Source organism: Acanthochromis polyacanthus, chromosome 23, assembly GCF_021347895.1.
Source record: "Acanthochromis polyacanthus isolate Apoly-LR-REF ecotype Palm Island chromosome 23, KAUST_Apoly_ChrSc, whole genome shotgun sequence".
Lineage (NCBI taxonomy): Eukaryota > Metazoa > Chordata > Actinopteri > Pomacentridae > Acanthochromis > Acanthochromis polyacanthus.
In genome coordinates, this window is record NC_067135.1 from 27,295,022 (window position 1) to 27,320,848 (window position 25,827).

Genomic DNA, 25,827 nt, shown 5'->3' on the forward strand with positions numbered 1-25,827 from the left:
TGCGCCTTTGTATTGATTATCGTTTACTGAACCAGAAAACCATCCCTGATAGGCACCCACTCCCTCGGATCCAAGATCTGACAGACACCCTGGGGGCCATTCCTGGTTCAGTATCCTTGATCAGGGGAAGGCGTATCATCAAGGGTTCATTGCAGAAGGCTCGAGGCACCTCACAGCATTTGTAACCCCTTGGGGGTTATATGAATGGGTTAGAATACCCTTTGGCCTTTCCAATGCCCTGCAGCTTTTCAGAGGAGCATGGAAGAAATGCTGACCTCGCTCAGAGATGAATGCTGCATCCCTTATTTAGATGACATTCTGTGTTACTCCCAGAACTTTGAGGAGCATGTTGAGGGGGTTCGCAAAGTCCTGAGAGCCCTACAAAACCATGGTGTAAAGCTGAGGCCTGAAAAATGCGAATTGTTTCGCAGACAAGTCAGGTATGTAGGCCGCCTGGTTTCTGCAGAGGGCGTGTGCATCGACCCAAAAGATCTTGAAGCAGTTCAGTCTCTAAAGTTTAAAACACCTGAGACAGTTGGTGATGTTAGGCGACTTTTGGGCTTCCTCAGTTACTACCGCAGCTACATCCAGGATTTTTCACGCATCGCGAAACCAATGTATGAGCTTTTGAAAGTGAAACCTGGCGTGTCAGCTGTGCAGCCTCAGCAGATAAAGGCTAGGGGCCCTCAGCTGTTTTCTAAGTCCCCTGTAGAGTGGACTGGTGAACACCAGGCCGCTTTGGAACACCTCATTGACAGGCTCACCAATCCTCCAGTCCTTGCCTATCCTGACTTTAGCCTGCCATTCCAGCTCCACACTGATGCTTCTGAAGATGGCCTCGGTGCAGTGCTTTATCAACATCAAGATGGGAGACTGAGAGTTATAGGTTATGGCTCTAGAACTCTTACATCAGCTGAGAGGAACTACCGCCTGCACAGCGGAAAATTGGAGTTTTTGGCACTTAAATGGGCAGTGTGTGAAAAATTTAGGGACTATCTGTTCTATGCACCACACTTCACCATTTACACCGATAATAACCCATTGACTTATGTAATGAGCACTGCCAAACTGAATGCTGTGGGGCACCGATGGGTGGGAGACTTGTCAGACTTTAGATTTGACATTAAATACAGACCTGGGAAGACAAACACCGATGCAGACACACTATCACGTATGCCTCTGGATATAGACAGATATGTGGTACAGTGTACGGAGGAGCTGTCACAGGAGGTTGTCCAAGCCACTTGGAATGGAACTAGAGCAGCTGAGCAACAGGATGTGGCTTGGGTTGCTGCCTTGACTCTAGCTGTAACAGCAAATGAGGAGCCCCCAACACATTTTCCAACCATCAGTAGAGAGGAGTTGGTCAGGGGTCAGAGGGAAGATCAAGCAATAGGAGAGGTCGTCAAATTAAAGGAGAAAAATACAGTTCTGACTAGTGATATACGGCAAACAGTGAATAGAGCAGCAAGGAAACTCCTCCATGAATGGAGCAAACTGTGTTTACGTGATGGACTCTTGTACAGACAAACCAGTGACTCACAACAGTTGGTCCTCCCTGCCAGATACAGGCCTATGGTGTTGAAGTACCTGCATGATGACATGGGGCATGTGGGCACAGAACGGGTACTATCTTTAGCAAGGAGAAGGTTTTACTGGCCGTATATGAAAAAGGAAGTGGAGGAATATGTCACCAGGAAGTGTCCTTGCATTAAACAAAAGAAACCAGCTAGACATGTCCGTGCCCCGATGGGTACAATCACTTCAAACTCACCTTTAGACCTGGTGTGCATTGATTACTTGCATCTTGAACGTAGTCGCGGTGGCTATGAGTATATTTTGGTCATAGTAGACCACTTCACAAGATTCGCTCAAGCATATCCGACGAAGAACAAATCCGGCAGAACAGCAGCTGATCGTATCTTTGAGGAGTTTATCCCACGTTTCGGATATCCCAGCAGGTTGCATCACGACCAAGGTCGTGAGTTTGAGAATGAGCTTTTCAGGACGCTGCGGGAGAAAGCTGGTGTCACACACTCCAGAACGACGCCATATCACCCTCAGGGAAATCCTGCTGAGAGGTTTAATAGAACACTCTTACAGATGCTTAGGACGCTTGCTGATAAGGAAAAAGAGCGGTGGAAAGACCATCTCCAGAAAACAGTCCACGCTTACAACTGTACACGGCACGAATCGACAGGGTTCTCCCCCTACTATCTGCTGTATGGACGCCACCCCCGTCTCCCAGTTGACTTGTTGTTTGACCTGATAAGGGAGAAAAACTCAGTGTCACACAAGAATTATGCAGAGAAATGGGCAGACAAAATGGCTGAAGCATACAGGATAGCCAGTGAGAACAGCAAAGTGTCAAGTGCCCGTGGCAAGTCCTATTATGACCAGAAGCTGAAAGGTGTAGTCTTGCATCCTGGGGACAGGGTCCTTGTCAGGAATTTTGGTGACCGGGGTGGTCCAGGGAAACTCAGGTCATACTGGGAAAGAAACATCTATGTAGTTAAAGATCGGGTCGGAGATAACCCTGTGTATGTAGTTTACCCAGAGACAGGAGACAGACGCAAAACCAGAGTTCTCCACCGGAATCTGCTGCTGCTGGTAAATGACCTGCCTGTTGAGACCCCACCACAAACATCTGAACATGCACCTAAGAGACAAAACAGACCAAGTCGAGACAGATCAAGTGACAAAAACAACAGAAAACCCCAAAGTGACACGAGTGATTCTGACTCAGATGAGAGCACTGAGAGGTACTGGTTGAGACTCCCTGTGAGAGGCAGATCACATCACACTGACAGCCCACACCATCACCAAGCTACTATCGCTCAGACAGATCAGGGTTTTGATGGAACACAGCAGCGTGTTTATGAGCCTTGCAGGGAAGAGAGACATGCTAGTTTGAGGACATGTGAGGGTCAGGATCAGAGGCTTAGTCAGCTTGTGACAGAGGGTCCAGATTTATTACCAGCTGAGCTGGATAGTGACAATGATGAACCCGAAGTACCTAGTGGTGGAGAGGGGTTTGTTCCTGCCTCTGTTGCTGATACAGCCAGTGAGATCAGAAGGTCAGCTAGAGAAAGGAGACCCCGTCAGCTGCTCACATATCACACATTGGGTGAACCGTCGCTGCAACCACACCCTACAGTTAATGCAGCCAACACACTTTCCCCACCTTACATACCTGTGTGGGCAACACCTTACTGTATTCCACCACACACAGCTTGTGCACCTTATATGCCATACACTTATGTGCCCTATACACATGATGTGTCAATGTTGTTCTGAATGTATATATGTCTCAAGATGTTAAGGTTTTGTCAATGAGATGTTTTAAATGTCAGGAGCCATTTTATTTTTGCCGGGGAGCGTGTGGCACACAGGAATGTGCTGCCACATTCTGTGGTTTATTTCAAGTAAGTTTTATTTGATTATTGTGTTAGAAGGGCCTTTTGTACTAATTTTTAATGTGTACTTGTGTTGGGAGTCATGTCCTAATTTTCCCACAAGGGGGCGCTTCCTCTTTAGTGAGACAGGCTGATACGGCTGTATGCAGCTCTCGCTCTCAGTGTGTGAAAAGCGAGAGAAGGAAACACATCGCCTGTCGCCTGTCTCATCATTCATTCTATTGTACAGGTTAGTACCTGAGTAAACAAACTAACACAATTTGTGCCAAGATATAAAGGCTATTGCCTTACGTTGTGCCGTGGGTGAGTTCGGTAACATATCTGTTTTGTAGTTGTAGTTTGTAACGAATCGCGGGTCAGAATGCTACCGTTAGCTACCGTTAGCTGAATGTGTCGCCCGCGTCTGAATATTGAACTTGATTTTAACACAAAGGCTCAAGTCTGTATATGTTTTATGAAGCTCCTGACATATGTATTGTACTGTGCTATTGTTAATGAATATTGTTCATGTGAATATTTGGTATATAAATCCCAAGCTCTCGCCTGGCTGTACCAACCGCCAAGACGTATAACTAGCTTGATGCTAGACATGGATTGTGGACTTTGTTAAACTGTTTATATGTTGTGTTCATGAAATGATTTGGTCATAGTAAGCTTAAGGCAAGCATTTGATTTGAATTGTGGTTAAAGACTGTAAATAAACACTCAGTGTGTGAAAAGCGAGAGAAGGAAACACATCGCCTGTCGCCTGTCTCATCATTCATTCTATTGTACAGTCTGTCCACAGGCCTCACGTCCGGGGCCCGTAACACAAAGTCAATGTTCTGGAATGACCATCACAAAGTCCTGATCTCAGTTCTGGAGAAAATTTGTGGGCAGAGCTGAAAAGGGATGTGTGAACAAGGCTGCCTAAAACCTGACTCAGTCACACCAGTAACTAAGTAAAATGGTTTAAAAAAAAAGTCAGATTTTATGTCAGACGGCGAGAAAACAAATGTTGTGTCTTTTTCTACAGTGTGTGTAAATTTCTGGTTCCACCTGTATTTCTATAAAATGGTTACAGATTCCAGGAAGCGGCCAGGTGGGATCCGATCCTCCTGGGAGAGTGAGGCAGGGGAGTAAGGACAGAGCAGAGGCAGGCAGAATCTGAGACCTCCTCCAGAGGTGAGAGTAGGTATTCATGGACAGACAGGAACGACCGGGCAGCACGGCCAGCAGAAACTACAGACACAAGAGAGCACAGGTCAGGTAAAGCATGAGAGTTCCAGCAGACCTGTGTGTGAGCCAAAACACTAACAGCTGAAGCGACTATCTGGCAGGGTGTGGAGTGTGGAGCCGGTTTCTATTGTGGAGGATGAGGGACAGGTGTGCTGCCTGGAGTTCTGCTGATGAGGCTGACTGAAGATTGCAGAAAGCTGCTGGAGAGAGTGAGGGCAGGAGAACAGAGAGAGAGAAAGAACTAAGGAGTGTAGAAGAGGAAGAATAAGGGAGGAGGAATTCAGAATTCAGTTTCATGTCAAATACAGAGAAGATCAGCTGAACCACTGATGTGTCCAAATGTTCTGCTGTCAAATTCATGAAGGAAATATAAAATGTTTGCTTTCATGTTAATATGTTTTGTCATTTATGTGTCTTGACAGACTTTCTGCCTGTAGACTCTCAGAGAGTCACTGTGAAATCGTGGCCTCAGCTCTGAAGTCCAACCCCTCCCATCTGATAGAACTGGATCTGAGTAGAAACAAAATCCAGGATTCAGGAGTGAAGCATCTTTCTGCTGGACTGCAGAGTCCAAACTGTAAACTGGAAGCTCTCAGGTCAGTTCACTGTTTTCAATATATTCAGTTCAAATCCTGGTTTGTGATTCATAAATTTTCAGTGGAAGATTTGAATGAGACAAATCTATGAAGCTGATTTCCACAGAAGAAGAAGGTGATGGAAAAATGAAAGAATGAAGAGATTTGATGTTGATCCTGTGATGAGAGAGTGGACTGAGGTCAGCAGATGTTATTGATGTGTGGACATGAATAGGTGGATGAATGTTGTGCTGACATGTGGATGATGTGTGTAGAAGGCTGACATGATGATGATCCACAATAACAGAAGGACAAAGTCACTCTGCTGGTTTTAGAGAAAAGCTGATTGATGGGGACAAAGTAATGTTGATCTGCACATTCAGAACCTGAACACATCTGATGGATCATCAGTGATTTTGTCTACATCTTTTATTCTTTACTCAGATTGGAGTACTGCAGTTTGTCAGAGATCAGCTGTGATTCTCTGGTCTCAGCTCTGAAGTCCAACCCCTCCCACCTGGAACATCTGGACCTGAGAGGAAACAATCTGTATGATTCAGGAGTGAAACATGTGAGTGGTTTTCTGGAGAGTCCAGACTGCATCCTGAAGACTCTGAGGTCAGTTCACTGTCTGTCTGTTACTGTGCATATTTATATAATGTCATATTTTTTTAAATTAGCCATGTAAGATGAAATGATATTGATGATAGTTCGTGTCCTTGTTCCTCTTTTAGCACACATCACACAGTATTACAATGAATAAGAACATTCAATCATCAAATACAATCATTTTCATAACAAGCTGCTGTGGAGGCAAAACCTTTTTGTTCTTTGCAATAAATCTTTTGTTCTTTTATTCAGAGCTCTGAAGGTACAGGTGACACAGAGTGCAAAGCAGTCGATGTGTCAAGTCAAACTGGAAGGAGCTGAAAACTCAAAGGAGAAGCATTTACGCACAGATCCTACACTCAGCTGGGGCGGAACAAATCTGCGGCTGCAGGTTTGCCACCGGCGGCAAAAAAGGGGACACACGCAGCACTGAGGAGGAACTGAGAATGAATGACCGTGTTCAAACAAAGTGTGCGTGAATTTCTGTTGGGAAAGCATCAAGATCTGCGGCAAACTGTGCAGGATTTCCTTCATCTCCAAAATCCGGGTTGCAGCCGGTAAGAGCAGAATTCTGGAGACTCTAAAAGACTGTTTAAGCTGCCGATGTGTGCCACTGCAGTATGTGTTAGCATTAGCATTAGCCACGGAGATCAGCCACGAGCGGCTTGCTGTGAACTTTGTCTGTTTACCAATAATTGCCGTTTGTTTTGAAATTGTTCAGTTGAAAATAAGATTGCAGGCTAATTGGTGCTAATCAGAGCCCTAGAGATAGTAAGAGTTGCGACACTCATGCTCTCGCAGCGGGGCGGTCACGTGGTTCATGTAAGCCTGAATCGTTCCAAACAGGCAGCGCTGTCATTTCCTTCTATGGGACTGAGAGCTGCGATTTCATGGTAAAAAAGGAATAAAATCACACCTCCAAGTACTTGTTTGATTATTAATTCATTGGAGTATGTATGTAAATGTCAGTTTTACATTTTGAGCCGTAAGGTGACATATTAAAGACACTTTTGGGGTTTTGGAGGGAATGTTCCACATTCGTGTTAGCATGGAAAATCGACTTTTACACAGAAATGTAAGATGATTGAAAATGTTAATTTTTGCCCAGCTGGATTATTGTATTTCCAGGCAATGTCTATATTTCTCTGATTCACTTACCCGTAGTCTGGCAATTATTGAAAAGCAGAGTAACAACAGTCCATTCAGCAGATAGTGTCCAGCCACTTCTGATGAGGCAGGAGTTGACTCACGATAACCATTTTAAGACATACACAAAATATATATTCAAGAATAACAACTCATTATGCTTTGATGAATGAAATAGTATGTTTTATTGACAATGGGAGAAACAATGAGGGTCTTCGTGTCTTCAGTGAGGACTCTCGGGATACTGGTGGATAGATAGATACGATAGATATTAATAAATATATTTGTTAAATACTTACAAGTATAAGTTTATGTATTATAAAGGGTCTCATATAAAGGACGTAGTCTTGACAATTAAAAAGAGGTAGCGATGTAGCTAGGTAGCTTTCAAAGAACAGCTAACAAGCACATGGCAATGCCTGAAAGTCGGTCATCTGCTAATATTCACAAATACAGATAAATGTCTGCACCACAAAGGGCTTCTGATATAATATAAAGACGTTAAAATTAAAAAGAGGTAGCGACTCATCAACAATTAATCCGTCAATATATCCCTGGAGATAACTTCACAGCTAACAGCAGAGTCGAGCTAAAACAAGTAGCAGAAATTCGGTCGTCTACCAAGATAAAAAATATATATATAATTACGCTGCGCAAATACAAATAAAGCTCAGCATATGCATCATAAAGAGCCTCTGATAAAATATAGGCAGTTGACAATTCAAAAGAGGTAGGCATTTCATCAACTTACCTCCACATATACTCAACGACCTGCAGTGCAAATGAACGCTGGCTATCACTGTCGAAGTGGTGCTTGGAACTAAACAAGCCTCCACAACCCGGAAGTAGACTGGAAGAAAGCGTACAACGGCACCCTATGGGAGTGTCGCAACTCTTACTATCTCTAAGGCTCTGGTGCTAATTAGAGGGTTCCAGCTAAGACCAGTGAATTCATCCTGTTTGTAATGGTGGGTTTTTACGATGCCCTTTATTTATTTATTGGATCTGGAAAGGATTGCACTTTAAAAGCACTTTATGCACTTAAAATAATTTTAAAACCATGAAGTAAAAAGTATAAAATGGTTAAAAAATTTTAATAAAAATCCTCAGAGTAATTTTTTAAACTGTGATTTAAAATTAACTCTTTAGAATGCAGATAAATTCATGTGTGGTATAGTATTGGGTTGAATATTGCTCATGCCATGATTTGTCGCTTCAGTTTATGTGGTGTTGAGGTTGACAAACATAAAGTGAGTGGAGTAGCATTTGCCAATGTGGTGAAAATGTCCATGAGGAATGGTTGTTACTATTTGCTGAATGCAGTAATGCGAACATTGTCCTTTTGTGTTCTGTTTAAAGGTTTTTCACCTTAATCTATCAACTAAACGTATGGACTTATGGAAGTTGCCACCTCTGTATCTCATGAATTTGTGACCACTGCAAAATAAAAGAGGGAAAAGAAAGAAAGCAACTGTCTGATTGATGAGTGGAGTCCTGCTCAAACCCTGGGTAGATGAAACATCCTTTTTCAAGTGGGGAAACTGCACAAACTGTGAGAAAAATCATTAATGCGAATCACCTGTCATTGAAAGTGGGAGGACACTTGACACTATGGGAGAGTGCAAAGAACAGAGAGTGAGAGCTGCCTTTAAACAGAACACTGAGCAGTAAAATACATTCACTAACTTACAGCATGAACAGTTTTCTACCAGCAGTCCTGTCTTGAATCACCTGCAGTAGCATCTTTATGTTCTCTTTATTCTCTTTTTCCGTGTCTGTTTTCTGTCTATGTTCCTTATTTTTAACAGTTTAAGTTCATTTGTATCAGTTTTAGTTGAAACTGAAAAGAGCTAAAAGTGAACTATTGAGTTGAAATGTGTCCTCTGTGTTGGCTGATGAACATATGGGACACTCTGACACTTGTGTATAGAGTGGTATCCTCATGAAGATGTGTTTGATGTGACAGGTGATTGGCAGGAGGAGGAGAGTCTGACGGAGGAGCAGAGGAATGTTGGCAGCCATTTAGTCTGAGCTCAACAACGGAGGAAACATGGATTCTTCACAAAAAGTGAGAAACATACCACTAACATTATTATCATGAATTTGTTCTTTAAAATGTCTAAAGTTGCTCCAGTTGGTTAGATGGGCCGACCAAAGCCAGGTGACGTTGGCTGGAGAGATGTAGCTCTGCAGAAGCAGCTGTACTGAGGATATAATGGTGGACTGCTAGGAAGCTGCTTGTTTTTTGTTTGAGGCTGAACTAGCTGCTGATCATACTTTCTGAAAATGTCTTACATGGTGATGAAGATAAGTAACAGAAGAAAAGTCTTGTTTTTCAAGCAAGTTGTTGAGGAAGGTAAAGAGCAGCATTTTCTTTGGTAGAGAATAATACTTTTGAGCATTGTGAGTTTACCAGCCTTTTCCTTCTCATGAAATTCAGACAGTTGAACCCAGAAGTTTACTTACACTGTATAAACGACACATAACCCTTTTTTTAATTTACACGATCTGACATTAAATCTGGCAATGCTTCTCCTCTGTTTTATGTCAGTTAAGATGACCAAAATTATCTTTAAATGCCAGAATAATGAAAGAGATTTTTTTTAATAGAATTTTTATTACTTTCTTCACAATCTTGGACTTGACTATGGACTTTAGCCATACTATGTTCCAAGGGTCACATCATAACAATACTTGTATACATTCCACCCAAGGTAACTGACTTGGTTCCATGTGATGTTTTGCATGATACTGTTGCTAGGATACAGACTCAACATCCTGAGGCGCTTGTAATAATATCAGGAGATTTCAATCATGTCAGCCTCTCCTCTCATCTGACTGGATTTACACAGTTTAACTGCCCTACCAGAGAGAATAAAACCCTAGACCTGCTGTATGCCAATGTCAAAGAAGGTTACAGAGCTACTGCCTTACCACCACTGGGCAGGTCAGATCATAACTTGGTTTATCTGCAGACCTGTTACAAACCTTGTGTGCTGAGACAGTCTGCAACTAAAGTCCAAATCAGAGGATGGACTCCTCAAACTAGTGAAGCTCTAAGGGACTGCTTTGAATCAACAGACTGGAATGTGCTTCTGGAAACAGATGAGGACAGTATGAACATTGACAGACAGGTTGATTGTTTTACTGAATACATCAGCTTCTCTATAGACGCAGTCATACCTGCAAAGGCTGCCTGCTCTATGGATAACATCCTGTATTGTATCGGTACCAAAAATCAAATGTCCAGTTGAACTAAATGACTACAGACCTATTGCTCTGACCTCACACATCATGAAAACTCTGGCGCAGCTGGTTTTACGTCTACTGAGGCTTGAGGTCAAAGACAAACTCGATTCCTTGCAGTTTGCATACAAAAAACACATTGGAGTGGATGATGCCATCCTCTTCATGCTTCACCGTGCCCTGTCTCATCTGGAGGAACCTGGAGTTTATGTGAGAATCATGTTCTTTGGTTTTTCAACTCCATCCAACCCACCATCCTCAAAGACAAGCTCACAGAGATGGGAGTGGATCCTTCCTGTCTTTCATGGATCACAGATTACCTGACAGGAAGGCCAGTTTGTCAGGCTGGGGAACTGTGTTTCTGGGATGTTAATGAGTAGTACTGGGGCTCCACAAGGAACAGTCCTGGCTCCATTCCTGTTCACACTGTATACATCTGACTTCAAATACAGCACTGAGTCCTGCCACATTCAGAAATACTCTGATGACACTGCTATCGTGGCATGTATCAGAAATGGACATGAAGCTGAATACAGAGATCTGATAAGTGCCTTCAGTGACTGGAGTCACAAAAACTGCCTGCTATTCAACGCCTCAAAGACAAAGGAAATGATCATAAATTTCCGCAGATCCAAAACCCCTCTTCATCCATTGAACACTTGTGGTGTTGACATGGAGGTGGTGACATCATATAAATATTTAGGTGTCCACCTTGACAATAAATTAGACTGGTCTAAAAATGCAGACTTCATCTACAAAAAGGGCCAGAGCCAACTTTTTTGCCTGAGAAGATTTCGATCAATAGACATCTGCAGTAAGATGCTGCAGATGTTTTATCAGTCTGTGGTAGCAAGTGTCCTGTTTTATGCTGCAGTCTGCTGGGGAGGCAGTATAAAGAACAAGGATGCAAGGCATCTGAACAAACTGATTAAAAAAGCTGCTCTGTAGTTGGAATCGGATTGAACACATTGGAGGATGAGGTGGAGAGACGGACACTTAGAAAGATGGAGGCCATTCTGACAAACATGGATCATCCACTTCACATTTGCCTCAGTGAACAACAAAACATCGGTGGACGGCTCCTATCCCTGTGCTGCAGGACAAAAAAATTCAGGAAATGTTTCTTGCCATCAGCAATCGGACTGTTTAATTCAAAAGCAAAAAGATAAGACCAAACAATTGAATTTCCCTTCGGGGATTAATATAGCAGTCCCTCCAGGAATTTGCGATGTTGTGATCACGCGAAATCAACCAATCTCTGCGAATTTTGCGTGGCCTTGCAATTTTGTCCAATCACCGCAACTTTCCCGCAATTTTGGCCCGCCTCCCGTGAGTTCCACCAATCATAGCAGTCCCCAGCGCAAACCTAATGCACGTACGTCACCGAATTCACTTCCTTGTTTATGGTTTGAAAATGCAGACATGTGCAGTACTAATGTCTCTCATTTACCAACAAAAATTACTGCTGAAGACATTGATAAACAACTAATTCACTGATGTTTTTCACCAAAGTGAAGCTAAACGGTTTTACAACCGTGCAATATTGTGGTGGAATACAAAAAGGAAAAAAAATCATCGATTAATACACTTTAAAAAAACACGAAACATATTAGAACGGCTGAAATGAGCGGAAAACAGACCACATTAATCACCATGATGGAAACCGTTGCATCCAGATCCATTAGAGCACTGAAAGAATGAGGTAAATTAGTTTAATTATTCCACCAAAGAACTCGGCAGTGTTATGTGACAATCGGCGTGTGTGAATCCTTCCTCTGTTACCAACATCACTCAAAAACAGACTCAGGGATTTGAATGAAATTTTCAGGGTCGGTCAGAAATGACACAAGGACCAAATGATTAGACTTCAGCAGTGATGCGGCTTAAAGTTTGGATCCACGTATTTGTTAAGGATTCATAGCGGCACTGCGTCTGATAGCGGCACGGTAACCATGGCAACAGGTGAACGCTACCTCAGCGGCCCGCTGACGATCACATGATTGTGATCCTACAACAAATCTACCACTGTGGACGTATCGGAAATGACACAAGGAACAACTGATTAAATTGTGGGGGTGTTTCTGAGTCCCATCAATTCCAGTTGCCAGCTACATATTTAGGTCACGCGATTCGGTATGTATACATGCAGAACACACACCTGTCTTGGTGCAGGACTGCGCTCTCTGTGCTGTTCTTTTTAGTTGACGTGACCAGCCGTGAGCGTGTGCTTGTGAACACATGTGTGCCAGGATGTGAAATTAACTTTTTAAGCCACTGACAGATATGTCCAAATATGATTCATTCAATAGTAAATTAGCATTTTGTGCCGCAAATCTACCAACCACATCATGTTAAACCAGTATCTGGCTGCTGCTAATTTCCCACTGTGGTGTGCCAGCTTTTGTGGAAATGGGTTGGAACGTTATATAATTAATTTCGGAATAAATATTGTCAATTACAGCGTTGAAACATGTTCTACAATCTGGAAAAAATGCAGCTTTTTAGTAGTTGTCACTGTCTCCCGCAATTTCATCACAACAAATAAGCTTAAAACATTGCAACTTTTATCGCAATTTTTTTAGAAAAGCTGCCGCGAATTCAGGCATTTTCGGCCGCAACAATCATGAAAAACGCCCGCGAAATCTTGGAGGGACTGAATAACGTAATTCTATTCTATAATCAGAAGTTTGCATACACTAAGATTGCTATGCCTTCAAGATAATGATGTCCTGACTTTGAAAGCTTTTGATAGATTAAGATGTATTTTCAGGCACACCTCAAACCCACTGCTTCCTTGTGTGATGACATTAGAAAACCTAAAGAAATCAGCCAAGACATCAGGAAGACATTTGTGGGCCTCCACAGGTGTGGTTCATCCTTGAGTGTAGGCATGTAACGATATGAAAATTTGATATCACGATAATTGTGATCAAAATTATCACGGTTATCGATATTATCACGGTATTGTGAAATATGTTCAAAATGTTTAAAAAGTACTCATAGGCACACTTAAATCAATGAACAACGTTTTTATTTTAGCAAAAAAACAATCAAAATAAGAACTTCAACCTTAAATAGCATATTAATAAGCTACAAAAATTAAAGAGGGGACCTTAAAAGAGCCAGGAGGTAGTCCGTTTGCTTGAAAGCAACATTTGGAATAAAGTACAACAAAAGAAGTAAGGTGCCACTGCCTCATAAACATTAACATTTAACATAAACATTTGTTGTGCAAAGTGTATGAATCTTCACATTCAGTGCTCGGAAAGTCTTACAAATATTATACAATAACACTAGTAGTAAAAAAACAGTAAAGTGGATGCAAGAACAATATAACCACATGTAAACAAATGTGTAGTGCAGATGGTGGTTAAAATAACATAAAATATGTAAACAAATCAAATGAGCCACACTGATTGTCTGTAGTCCTCATCATAAGGTGTTGCTTGCTGCTGACTTTGATCACTAGTTGAGATTGAAACGTAAAAATGTCAGCATATTTACTTTGTCTGGCTTGAGAAGTGATCTTTGAGGGGAGACGATGTGCCCGCTGGCACTGAATACCCTCTCGGATGGCACGCTGGTTGCTGGGATGCACAAAAGCTTCCTGGAAACCCTGGCAAGATGAGGCAGCTCTGATGCATGCCCCCTCCACCACACAAGTGGATCCTCCTCTGCTGAAATGGATGGCAGAGACAAGTAGTGCTTTATTTCTTCCTTCACTCTCTCTGCAGTGGTCATAAACTGACCCTCCTCCCTTCTCTGGTTCCTTGCTGAGGAAATCTTTCTCAACAATCCAGCCAGGCCTTTCTCCTCTGATGCTGGAGGGGTTAGTGTTGTGGAGGTGCTGCTGATGCTTTGTGGTTCTTCCCTGATCTCTACAGGTGCTAGTTTCAAGGCTTCCTCGTGTACACAGCTCTCAACAGTTGCAGCCTCAGGCTCATCTAAAAAGGTGCTTTTGAAGCGGGGGTCAATGAAACACGCCATGTCCATCACTGTCTTTGCCTTCTCTGTGTATCTGTTGTTAAGATCTTCTCTCATCACTCGTTTCATTTCTTTGGTCAAAACTGAATCCCCACCTTTTTCGACCAGAACATCACGGGTGATGTGGTCCAGAAGAGGTTTCAAGGCTGACAGTGTCACATGTGTCTCTGAGGCAAGTGCGTCAGTCAGTTTGCTCAGGGGCTCAAGCAGCTGGCAGAGTTGCTCCATGACACTAATGTCTGCATCCTTGGGCATTAAATGATACGTTCCTTTTTCAGCAGCCAATGTGGCACAGACTGGCTGCTGTTCGCTGAGGAAACGCTCAACCATCTTGTGTGTAGATCCCCATCTTGTCACCACATCATGGATGAGAGCCTTCTGTGGAACGTTGAGAGTGTTTTGCTTTTCTTTCAGTGCTCTCTTTCTCTTCCAGCTCCGTGAAAAGGCTTGGACGAGATGACGGCAGGCTCTGACTGCTGTGTCCACCCTCTGGATTTTCAGAGCCTTTGAGATGGCCAGGTTTAAGTTGTGCCCAAAGCACCCAAGCCACAGATCTGTGAACTCTTCAAAAGCCTTCACCATGTTGGTTGCATTGTCTGTTGTAATGCAGCAGAGGTCTTGTTTCTTGATCCCCCACTCCTCCAGCATGTTCTTGAAAAACTCTGTGATGTTTTGAGACGTGTGATCCTCTGGAAAGAACTGGGTTTCCAGGCAGTGTGATGACAGCTTCCAGTCTGGGCTGAGGTAGTGTATGGTGAAGCTTATGTAGGGTTGCCCTGCCCCACTTTCACTGGTCCAGATGTCTGTGGTTGCAGCGTAGTATGTTCCCTGAGTTACACTTTTTGCAACCTCAGCTTTGAGATCGTTATACATCTTTGGGATTTCAGTCTTGGAAAAATGATTCCGTGAAGGAACTTTATAGTGAGGCACAGCAACCTTCATCACGTTCAAAAATCCAGGCCTCTCAACAGTTTGAAATGGCATCATGTCTTTCGCAATAAAATACGAGATAGCTGCTGTGAGGTCTTTGGCATGTTTTGAAGTCGGTGCATAAGCAGCCTTCCTTTCAAACGCCTGAGTTATTGTTTGTGCCACTGTGACCGAAGAAGTACAAGCTGTTGGAGGATTTGTCCTGGTTCTGTCCATTACTCGCCCTCTCTGTAAATAAGAGGAAAACAAAATTAGAATGGTTATTATTAAATAATTATTATTATTCATCATCACACACACACACACGCCCCCCTCTCCCTCAACCACCCACACCCACCCACACACCATGTAACGCTGTCTTCTGAACATTAACCGGCCGTTGATTCTATGTCGGACTTTCTGTCGGCAACAACGGTGCATTTAGCTTTAGCCACGGAGCTAGTATTGTGCCGGAGTAGAAACGAGACGATCATGCTCCGTTTTCACGGTTCCCTAAGCCCCACATGCATTCATTTAAGTTATCTTACCTTTAACTCGCTGCACAGTTGCGGGTGGTGGTCCCGTAGATGAGCCATCATGTTGGACATGTTTCCACCCTTTGCCGATACTTTTTGTGGCATTTTCGGCAGACTGGGCTGTTTTCTTCCACCAGTCTCCCTTGCGTGTCTTTATAAAAACCGAAGTACGCCCAGACTTCAGACTTGGTACGTTTGGACGGTGGAAAAATCTCTCCACTGCCGGTATTGCTGCCCTCCGCCATATTTATGAGTTGTTTACTGTTCAGTGCGCATGCGCACGGGGCGCATGTGTCCGATTGGCTGCATGCTGCTGCACTTCTCACAACAGTAGTACGCCTATTCCTGAGATTTTCCGGATTGTGGCAATCAAACACGGTTTAACGGTAATTAAAATTTGAAACGGAATTACTAACCGTCAGACATTTTACCGCGGTTTATCATTTTAACCAGTAATCGTTACATCCCTACTTGAGTGCAATTTCCAGATTGCTGTGGTTTGAGGTTTATCTGTCCAAATAACTACATGCCCAGATCAACACCATGGGAATGTCAAGCCATCTTACTGCTCAAGATGGAGATTGGTTAAGGTTAGAATTGTTTTGGAGGGAAATGTGCTCATCAACCCCAGAACAAAAGCAAACGACCTTGTGAAGATGCTGGCTGAGGATGGCCTGAGTACACCATCCCAACTGTGAAGCATGGGGGTGGCAGCACCATGTTGTGGGAGTGTTTTTGCTGCAGGAGGGACTGGTGCACTTCACAAAATAGATGGCATCAAGAGAATCGAACATTATGTGGAATTATTGAAGCAACATCAGCCAGCAAATGAAAGCTTGGGCTCAAGTGGGTCTTCCAAATGACAAGGACAGTGCTGGTGCAAATCTGACACTGTCCTGGAGAAACTGTGCACTACTGACTTAGAACTGCTTTCTGCTTCACTGTGCCCTCCATATCTGCCTCAGAAATTTCCCCAAATATTTGTGAAACTTGTCTATATCCGTCCAAAGGCCAGTGAAATAAATACCTGTGGGCAAAAAGGTGCTTCTGCTCTGGGTTCCTCTGACCACAACTGCATCCTCCTTATCCCTGTCTACCACTGTACCGAAGCAAGGCAAAGTGCAGAACATCAGAGTGAGAGTTTGTCACACTCTGCAGGGATGTCTGGAGGTTACTGACTGGGATGTGTTTAAGGAGTCCTCAGCTGATATTGATGAACCGACTGATGTTGTGAGCAGCTGGGTCACAGACTGTGAAACCAGTGTTATTCCTGATAAAACTGTTAAACTATATCCAAACACTAAGCCATGGCTTTCTAAGAAGCTTAAAGACCTACTGTACAGAAAGAAAACAGTCTTCAGAGAAGGAAATACACTAAATCTGTATAACTGACAGAAGGAAATAAAGTAGGAGATCAGGACCCACAAAAGACAATACAAAGACAAACTTGAGTCTCAGCTCAAAATGAACAACCTCAGTTCAGTCTGGGACGGCATGAATCTGATCACTGGAACTAATTAATGTGTCAATGAGAGAGTTCAGCTCAGCGGTTATAATTCTGATTTAGAGCTGGCTCAAAGTCTAAACAGTTTTTATGTCAGGTTTGACTCCCATGATTTTAGGGCTAAACATGCTGAGACTAAAAACTGTCTCATGTCAGCGTCTCCACAGAATCCCTTTCTTTTATCCGGGTTGGAAATAAATCTATGTTAAAAATGTAATCTGGTGTCTCAAACAGTGCAGACCAAAGAAAAGTCCTCTACCTGATTACATCGGTGGCCGTTTATTGAAAACTTTTACGACGTCTGACGAAATGACCAAGATTGCTGCCGATGTCCCTGTCTCTTATGTTTTGTTTCATTTTTCTTTAAATGGCTTTTATTTTGCTTTTAATTGTTTTACTGTGGTTTTTTTACGTTTGTAAAACATTTCCTTTAATCGTTGTTGTTCCTTTAACTGTTTTCAGGGATGACAATTGTCTGTGGATCCGCGGATTTCCGCCGATTTAATGTCAAATTTGAACATTTCTGTGAATCCTCTAAATCTGTTGAGAAAATTTTAGGGGGGGGGTTAGGTACTTTATTGTCGCTGATGTTAACGTTGTTAACATCTCGCGGGAGTGAGGCGTGAGTTTCGTTAAACGAAACTTGCGCCTCACTACGAAACTCACGCCTCACTCCTGTGAGATTTTCCCTGAAGCTATCGTTCGATTGTAAACGGCCCAGCAGTTGGACAGCTTCAAGCTTGGACCAATCAAATTGCTCGTAGCATTCTTTGTCACAAATTCATGGTGGCGTGTTCGACTCGGATGTTTGGAGATTTGGTATCATGTTCAGCGGAATGATGAGATTTTTATCGAAGGATCAGGAGTCATCAGTCACAGAACTTGACAAAAGTGTCAAAAATCAGTTCCAATGGGAATGGCTGGAGAGAAAAGTCACTGTGAAGGTGAAAATTGGCTCAAAGATCGACGAGGTAACGGAAACACTTGGACAATTTCTGAAGAAACCAGACGTGGCCAGAAAAGCTTTTTGTGTGTATTGTAACGATTTGATTAACTACGGATCGTGTGGATGCGTAGCACTGTCAGACAGTTACACCAGCAGCATGAACAGCTACTTCAAGTGCCAAGGCAAAAGATACATTGAAAGAGAAGGAAATGGCTGCCAGAAAAGCCCACCAGCAGGAGTTGAAAAGGAAGGCTGTCCAGAGACTTAGACAGCTTGCTGCAAAGAGAAGAAAATTGGCAAAATAGGAGTGTTGCAGTGAACTGACTTGGATATATTGTACATAGTAGAATAGAACTCTTATAGATTTGTGAAATATTTTGGACTGAAGATAGTGAGAAAAGATTGAAGAACATGTAAGTTAACTTTTCATTAAATTTGCTGACTGAAACAAGTCTAGTGTTATGTTTTTGACCATTTTTATCAGTCTAAATGACTTCTATTTCACTATAAATCTCTCAGCTTCAGCCCCCCCGCCCCGCCCCCTCCACCCCGCCCCGTCAATAATTTTCAGTTGAAATCCGAATTTCCTGTTGACATCCCTGTGTTTCACTGTTTTGTTGCTTTTGTTGTTTGATGGTGAACGTTTGTGTAACTGCTGCGCAACAAATTTCCCGGGTCGTTAGCGTCAAATCCAGAATTCAGTGGCAGAATTACAGATCTTTTCTGGACTGGTATCAACATCTGATCCCCTAGGAGAAACTATAAAGTGTTGGTGGTCTGAATTGAACCTGCTGCCATTAAGACCTAAATCTGGACATTGATGTTGTATGCTTTTCATATTGTACATTTCTCCAGTAATGTAACTTAACGGAAAGTCTGGGGATGAAGAGATCCTGGTGGTACAATCCCATCAGTCGTGAGCTCTGCTTTGTTTTTCACGGTGATCGACAGATTTTACTACTCAATATTCTAAAACTAGCGTGCAGAAAGCTGAAAACTATCGGCCTGTGAAAATAGTTTTGTTGACATTGTGAGTGTGCTGTTGACTCATTTCTAGGTTTCTAATGACAAAGCTGCTAGCATGTCTGCAGATTCTTGATCTTGTTTCAGCCTCATGTCCAACTACATGGAATTGAGACTTTTCGGTTAAATTTTTTTTCATGATTGCTCTTCCATCACTACCTCTGTTTTTATCTTTGTCTTTTGTTACAGAAATGTAAACACAGCAATGGAGTGAGATGTGGGACCTCTGAGGAGGATAAGGATGGTTCAGCAACAACGGCAAAAAGAGATGAATCACTGAGTTGTGAGCAATGTGGCAAGACTTTTATCACAGCAACAAAGCTAAGAATTCACAAACGTATTCACACTGTGGACAAACCATTCAGCTGTGATCAGTGTGGAAAGCCTTTTACTAAGAAGAGTATTCTAACAAGTCATCAACTCGTTCACAGTGGAGTGAAATTGTTCGGCTGTGATCAGTGTGGAAAGACTTTTACTCACAAGACTACGTTAAGAAGTCATCAACTCATTCACAGTGGAGTTAAACCATTCAGCTGTGCTCAGTGTGGAAAGGCTTTTACTCACAAGAGTCAGTTAAAAAGACATCAACTCATTCACAGTGGAGTTAAACCATTCAGCTGTGCTCAGTGTGGAAAGGCTTTTACTCACAAGAGTCAGTTAAAAAGACATCAACTCATTCACAGTGGAGTTAAACCATTCAGCTGTGATCAGTGTGGAAAGGCTTTTACTCACAAGAGTCAGTTAAAAAGACATCAACTCATTCACAGTGGAGTTAAACCATTCAGCTGCGATCAGTGTGGAAAGGCTTTTACTCACAAGAGTCAGTTAAAAAGCCATCAACTCATTCACAGTGGAGTTAAACCATTCAGCTGTGCTCAGTGTGGAAAGGCTTTTACTCAGAAGAGTCAGTTAAAAAGCCATCAACTTATTCACAGTGGAGTTAAACCATTCAGCTGTGATCAGTGTGGTAAGGCTTTTACTGACAAGAGTCATCTAGCAATCATCAACTCATGCACAGTGGAGTGAAATTGTTCAGCTGTGATCAGTGTGGAAAGGCTTTTACTCACAAGAGTACGTTAAGACGTCATCAACTCATGCACAGTGGAGTTAAACCGTTCGGCTGTGATCAGTGTGGAAAGGCTTTTACTCTGAAGAGTTACTTAAAAAGCCATCAACTCATGCACAGTGGAGTTAAACCATTCAACTGTGATCAGTGTGTGAAAACCTTTACTCAACATGAACAGTTGTTGATCCATCAATGCCCCCATTCTGGTAGAAAGCGGTACCACTGTGACTCCTGTGAAAAAACTTTCAACTCCCAACAGAGCTTAAAATATCACCAACGCATCCACACTGGACATGATGTGTACGTATGTGATCACTGTGGTGAACCATTTGTACAGTACTCACAGTTAAAAGCTCATGAAGTGACCCACACTGGGGTTAAACCATACCTTTGTGATCAGTGTGGGAAACGCTACAGCTACATTGCAAACCTCAAAGTTCACCAACGTGTCCACACTGGGGAGAGACCATACAGATGTGATGAGTGTAAGAAGACTTTTACAACTTTGGGTTCCCTGAAACAACACCAGCAGATCCACACCAGAAAGAAAGCATTCAATCAGTGTCACAGTGAGGTATGTAAAGACTGGTCTCAGTCACAGTGTACACACAATTGTGTATTGGATAATTTTGGATATTGCTGCAAAATTGTTTCAAAACAGTTTTGAACAACTGTGGTCAGTTGAATTCTGTTAACACATTATCAGCTATCGTTCAGTCTAACCTGTATTTGTTTTGACACAGAAATCTGGTCCAGGTTAATCTGGGAATGTAGGTTAGATTAGGAATTGTGACGTAATCAGACAACTGAATGTTAAATTCCAACAGTGACGTTCTCTTTGTTTTCCAAGCAGAACGGAACAGATGGACAAAAGTCTCAGACTTGTCAGCACTCTGCCAATGGTGAACAGTGCTGCTTTGACCAGTCTGGACCAACGTCCAACCAACAAGGAACCCTACAACGACACCAGCGTATGCACACTGGACACAGACTGAACCCCTGCCAAGAAGATTTCTCCATACAGGGTTCAGTAAAAGTTCATGAAGTCCTCCACAAACTTAAAGTCCTTGAGATCCGCCTTCACAGAATTCAGGTCTAATTTCTTTGTTTAGTGTCTTCGTTGCTTCGTTGCAAAATCCATTAAGAGGAAGCTGTCGTTAACAGACGTGACTGTAAATTAATTAAACCATTCAAAGTGGTTACTCAGTTAAATGAATTATCAGTGGTAGAGGGATAGACGTCTGGATGGAGGCAGTGAGCAGCAGGGCAAATTTCTTCAATTACCAGCTTAATCGTTCCCTCAGATCCCTCTGGGCTGCAGGAACCCGTTAGATGCAGAGCTGGTTCAGTGATTCTCTGATGATTAAGCATAATTAATTTAGGAGATTACTGGCCTTAGGATTCATATCTATCTATCATCTATCTCTCTCTCTCTCAGGACAATGATGAAGAATCTCTAATATTGAACAAGTAGATCAAATAATCTCAGATTATGTGTGAGTTTGAAATACAAAAACATAAATTGTTAGATGAAAAGTAGAATCTTTGAAAGCTGACATGTAGTTTAGAATCACTTCTTTGTAAACTCGCTGCATCCAGTCATTACCATGACATTGGCATCATGGAACCATGACCACATATACACCCCTGTCAACGTTTTAGGACAGGTACTTAATTGATTTGAAATGAGAAAGTGTCCTAAACATTTGACAGAGGGTGTATGTGTCTGTAGATAGTGGCTTTTTCAATGTTTTTTTTTTTTTTTTCAAAATTGAATTGTTTAAAGTTTGAAAATGAGGGAAAAAATATATATTTTCACAGTGAAACTTCTGATGTCCACGTTTTCAACATTTTTGGGAAATCTTTGAACATTTTTAGGTGGAAATAAAGAAAATTAAAAATATTTCTAAAGAAGGGATTTTGGTGATTTTATGTGAATGTTTGTAAAGAAATATTAGACGTTTTACTGAAATATATGTAATGCTCTTTAGATATTTTTAGGATTTTTTTTTGGAAGATTTTTACTCTTTTTTGGAAAATATTTACAACAAATTTTCTTTCCAAATTTTGGGGGATTTTTTTTGAAAGAAACCTTAAGAAATTACTGGAATTTTCTTCCTGAAGGTTTTGCAAATTTTCAGAAATTTGGAGGAATTTTTTTGGCTGAATTTTTTGATTTTTTTTTTTTAAAAGACAAGGAACAATGTTTTTTTTTTTTTGTTGCCTGTAAATGAGTACAACAGGAGGGTTAAAACATTACAAAGGCAACATTATTAAGGTTTCTTTTAATCAAACGTTTTTTCATCAACAAGTACAACAAAAAGATTAAAAATATAATCTAACATATTTACTGATTAAAAACTTTGAATTTCTCTTTATGTTCTTCTGCATAACTCACTATTCAAACTGGCTCATGTTACTTCCATGTGATCTGCCATTAAAACGGCCACATTCTACCATAAACACTGTAAATAATAACACACCTGCTCAAAGTTAAAGGCCAACATACGACCCAAACATGACATGGATTTGGTGCCACTTTGAACTAAGATGATCTCTTCTGTTAAACAAACCGTTGATTGTGAATCTTTTTTCCAGATATGAAGCTGCTCCTTCCAGGTCCACAGACAGTAAACAAAACGACGCTCTCTATAAAAACCCTCAGAATGTTGAATAGAATAAATGTGGACGGTTTCATGACTGTAAGAGAAGATTTCTGGATCATTTTGTGTCTCATTTGTGTCATTATGTGTTTTGTTTTGTTCAGTTTACGTCTTTCTGTCTGGTTTTAAACATTTTGCATCTTTTCATGTTATTTTTCTTCCATTTTGGTCATTTTGTGTGTTTTTAGGTTTGTTTCTGTTTAAAATTGTTCATCTTGTTAGTTCTTTTGGTCAGTTCACGTCTATTTCATCATTCTGTGACTCAGTGGCCATTTCTGTTTCAGTTTTCATCTCATTTTTGCTCTGAGTTGCTTATTTTATCTCTCATTTTAGTCATTTTCCATCACTTTAAGGTTGTTTTTGTTCAATTTTGGTCATTTTCCATCTTATTGGATCAATTTGTGCATTTCAGCATGTCTTTAGAAAAATAAATGTATCAATCAGACAGTAAATGATCTATGAACAAACCTCTGTGTAAAACCTTCAGAATGTTGAATAGAATAAATTTGGACCGTGATAAATGGAAGTAAAGATTTCTGGATCAATCTGGTCATTTTGAGGCTAATTTTGGTCATGTTTTTATCTAATTCCGATCATTTTTTTTGTCTGTCTTTGTGCCATTTGTCCCCTAGAGGACAACTGGTTCAATCACAGAATGAGGGTATGTATTGAAAAAATATCATTCAAAATTAGTCCAGAGTAGTGACTATAATTTGAATTTTAATACACTTAACCAAGTGCTATAGGTGACAAAAAAACATGTTTACACAGCATGATGTTGCTTTGTGATGTTGCAACTGACATGCTGATTTCAAAATGGAAGCATTTTAATTTCTAATGCTCTCATAGAAGATGACTGGTCAATAAAATTTACTCCTGTGACTCTGATGTCATGCAGAGTCTTTATGCTATGATGTGGAAAGGTGTGAAAGAAGACAGACTGGACATTTCTGAGTGAAACTGAACAGGGCATGTATTGATTCATAAAAAACAAGTGTAGTATTATCTTTAATCAATATGTAGAACATGTTTTAATGTCAATCCAATTATGTCTGACTATTTGCTGAGTCAGTGAAAGTTATCTTATAGAGCAATGTTTGTATTATTTCAATACTGAGACATTGTTGCAGTGTCATTTGTCGTTTGTTTCCATTTGGATGTATTGTACAGTTAGATTCTATTGAGTTTCCATACCACATTACATTGCTGTTAAGGTGTCTGAATCATTCAGTGAGGGTTTGGTCATGTACTACTATAAGGCCGTGCATAAAAAGAAAATCAAGCCTGTTACAGTGTTGCTCTAGTCCCCTCTGTTAAATAGCATCAAAACAATGGTCAACATGAACAAATCATGAGTGTTGACATTGACTCACAACAGTACCTCTCAACTGTTCTAATTTTGATCTATTTAGGAGAACAATGTGATGAGTGCACCGAGAGATCCAATACAGGGAGCTTTCCTTTTTCAAAGATCATTAGAAGGACAGAAGACAAAGTAAGTTTCAGCAAACAGCTTTTTATTTTCTAATGAGCCAGTCTATAGTATTTAAAGTGCAGAGTTATTTGTGTTAGATTTGAACAAAATTCTTCCAACAGTGTAAGGACTTAGTCTTTCTACTTTCATTTGCAATTGTTCTAGAAACCTATCATCTGGGTCAGGTGGTCACTCTGCAGCACAAGGAGTACTATCCCACATTGGATCTGATGTTAATATTTCCCTTAGACATGGTAAACTGACTGACTGGCTGATATTGTAGAGTTAGTAAATATAGGCAGTTAACAAAAGGAAATGAATGCTACTTTGTGGAGGACCAGAATTTGGCCATTTAACCAAAAAATCTAATGCTAATATTCTTTTATTTCACCAGACTGTTATTGTTTACACTTCAATGAATGATGCTGTTGTACATGTATAGTAATTTTATTCATCTTCATGCATACAGTGTTTGTGTACAGTATGCGTGATCATATTTAAAATATATATATTAACAAGGCCAACAACAACAATGTGTTGTGTTACAGGTGCTTCTTCAGTGGCGTCCCTGCACAACATGGTAAATGTCAAATAATGTCTACTTTTGCAGTGAGAGGACAGATTTGGTAAATAGTCAGCACTGGCAGTCCACAACAAATGCAGGGTGTTGCACAGGCAGATTCTAGATGACATCGTGTTATGTAAGACATCCTTGTAGGTTTTTCATCTTTCTACTCTCTGTGAAAGAGCAACATTGTATTAGATTAAGTCAAAGACAACTTCAAGTATTTGTAAGAATGAATTTAAATGAAGTAAAATGATTTATTGACAGGTAACACACAACACAGTGTGAAGTCAAAGACTTAACAGTGGGAGGGAAGCAATGCTATATAACCTTAGGTCTGATGAGAACTTGGAGCTTGGCCGGGCATTTCTCTTTAGAGGTGTTCTGTTTCTCCATCCAGCCTCAGTTGTGATCATGTGGCTATGTGATGAAGACTTTGGACAGCAGGTACAAAAAAGTTTGCTGGTACAATTGAAACACTTTTGTTTGCACAAGTAAAATGTGGTAACTGCAAGCTGTTTCTTCTGAGATCCGTTTATGATGTGCTGTATTGTTTTATGATGACCAATTTGAAGAACTTATTTATTGTGGCAGGGCACTACATAATTACATAATTACACAATTACGTGTTCGTATGAATAGTATATTGCTTTATTTTTTAATAGTATCTTATTTTTATCTCATTTCAAACAGAGGAATTAAATGGAATAATTCTTGGAGCCCTGTCTTGCCTTCAGAGTTCAGCAACTGAGGTTCATACATATAGCCTTGTAGATGATTGTATTCAATAATAAGCCCCCAGCAATAAGAAATGTCAGCATTGTGTCATGTTACAGGATTCTGTGACAGAGGATAGTTCTAGGAAAAACCTAGTCACTGTGCTGACAATATTTAATGGCTAATATCTAGAAATGTGGGTCACATTTTCGTGGCACCAAAAATCTACA

The 25,827-nt window shown here is 41.2% G+C and overlaps 2 protein-coding genes across 2 annotated transcripts in view; one reads left to right on the forward strand and one right to left on the reverse strand.

Annotated features, from left to right (window-relative positions):
* Nucleotides 1-6,812, forward strand: part of LOC127532503 (NACHT, LRR and PYD domains-containing protein 3-like) — a 208,976-nt gene extending 202,164 nt beyond the window's left edge. The window contains exons 9-10 of the mRNA XM_051944252.1: nt 5,654-5,821; nt 6,809-6,812. Coding sequence (XP_051800212.1) covers nt 5,654-5,821; nt 6,809-6,812 — 172 coding nt within the window. The remainder of the gene's footprint in view (nt 1-5,653; nt 5,822-6,808) is intronic.
* A 7,459-nt stretch (nt 6,813-14,271) lies between these two features.
* On the reverse strand, nt 14,272-16,944 carry LOC127532504 (E3 SUMO-protein ligase ZBED1-like). The gene is made up of 3 exons (XM_051944253.1): nt 15,652-16,944; nt 14,354-15,352; nt 14,272-14,289 (listed from the first exon to the last, which is right to left on the reverse strand). Exons 1-3 carry the CDS (start codon nt 15,742-15,744, stop codon nt 14,272-14,274), a joined length of 1,110 nt encoding a protein of 369 aa, XP_051800213.1. The 5' UTR covers nt 15,745-16,944.
* Between the last annotated feature and the right edge of the window lie 8,883 nt (nt 16,945-25,827).

Coding starts and splice junctions, on each gene's coding strand:
- LOC127532504 (XM_051944253.1), bottom strand. CDS start 15,744: ATGCCACAAAAAGTATCGGCAAAGGGTGGAAACATGTCCAACATGATG. Junction 15,353..15,651: donor AACTGTGCAGCGAGTTAAAG/GTAAGATAACTT, acceptor TCTTATTTACAG/AGAGGGCGAGTAATGGACAG.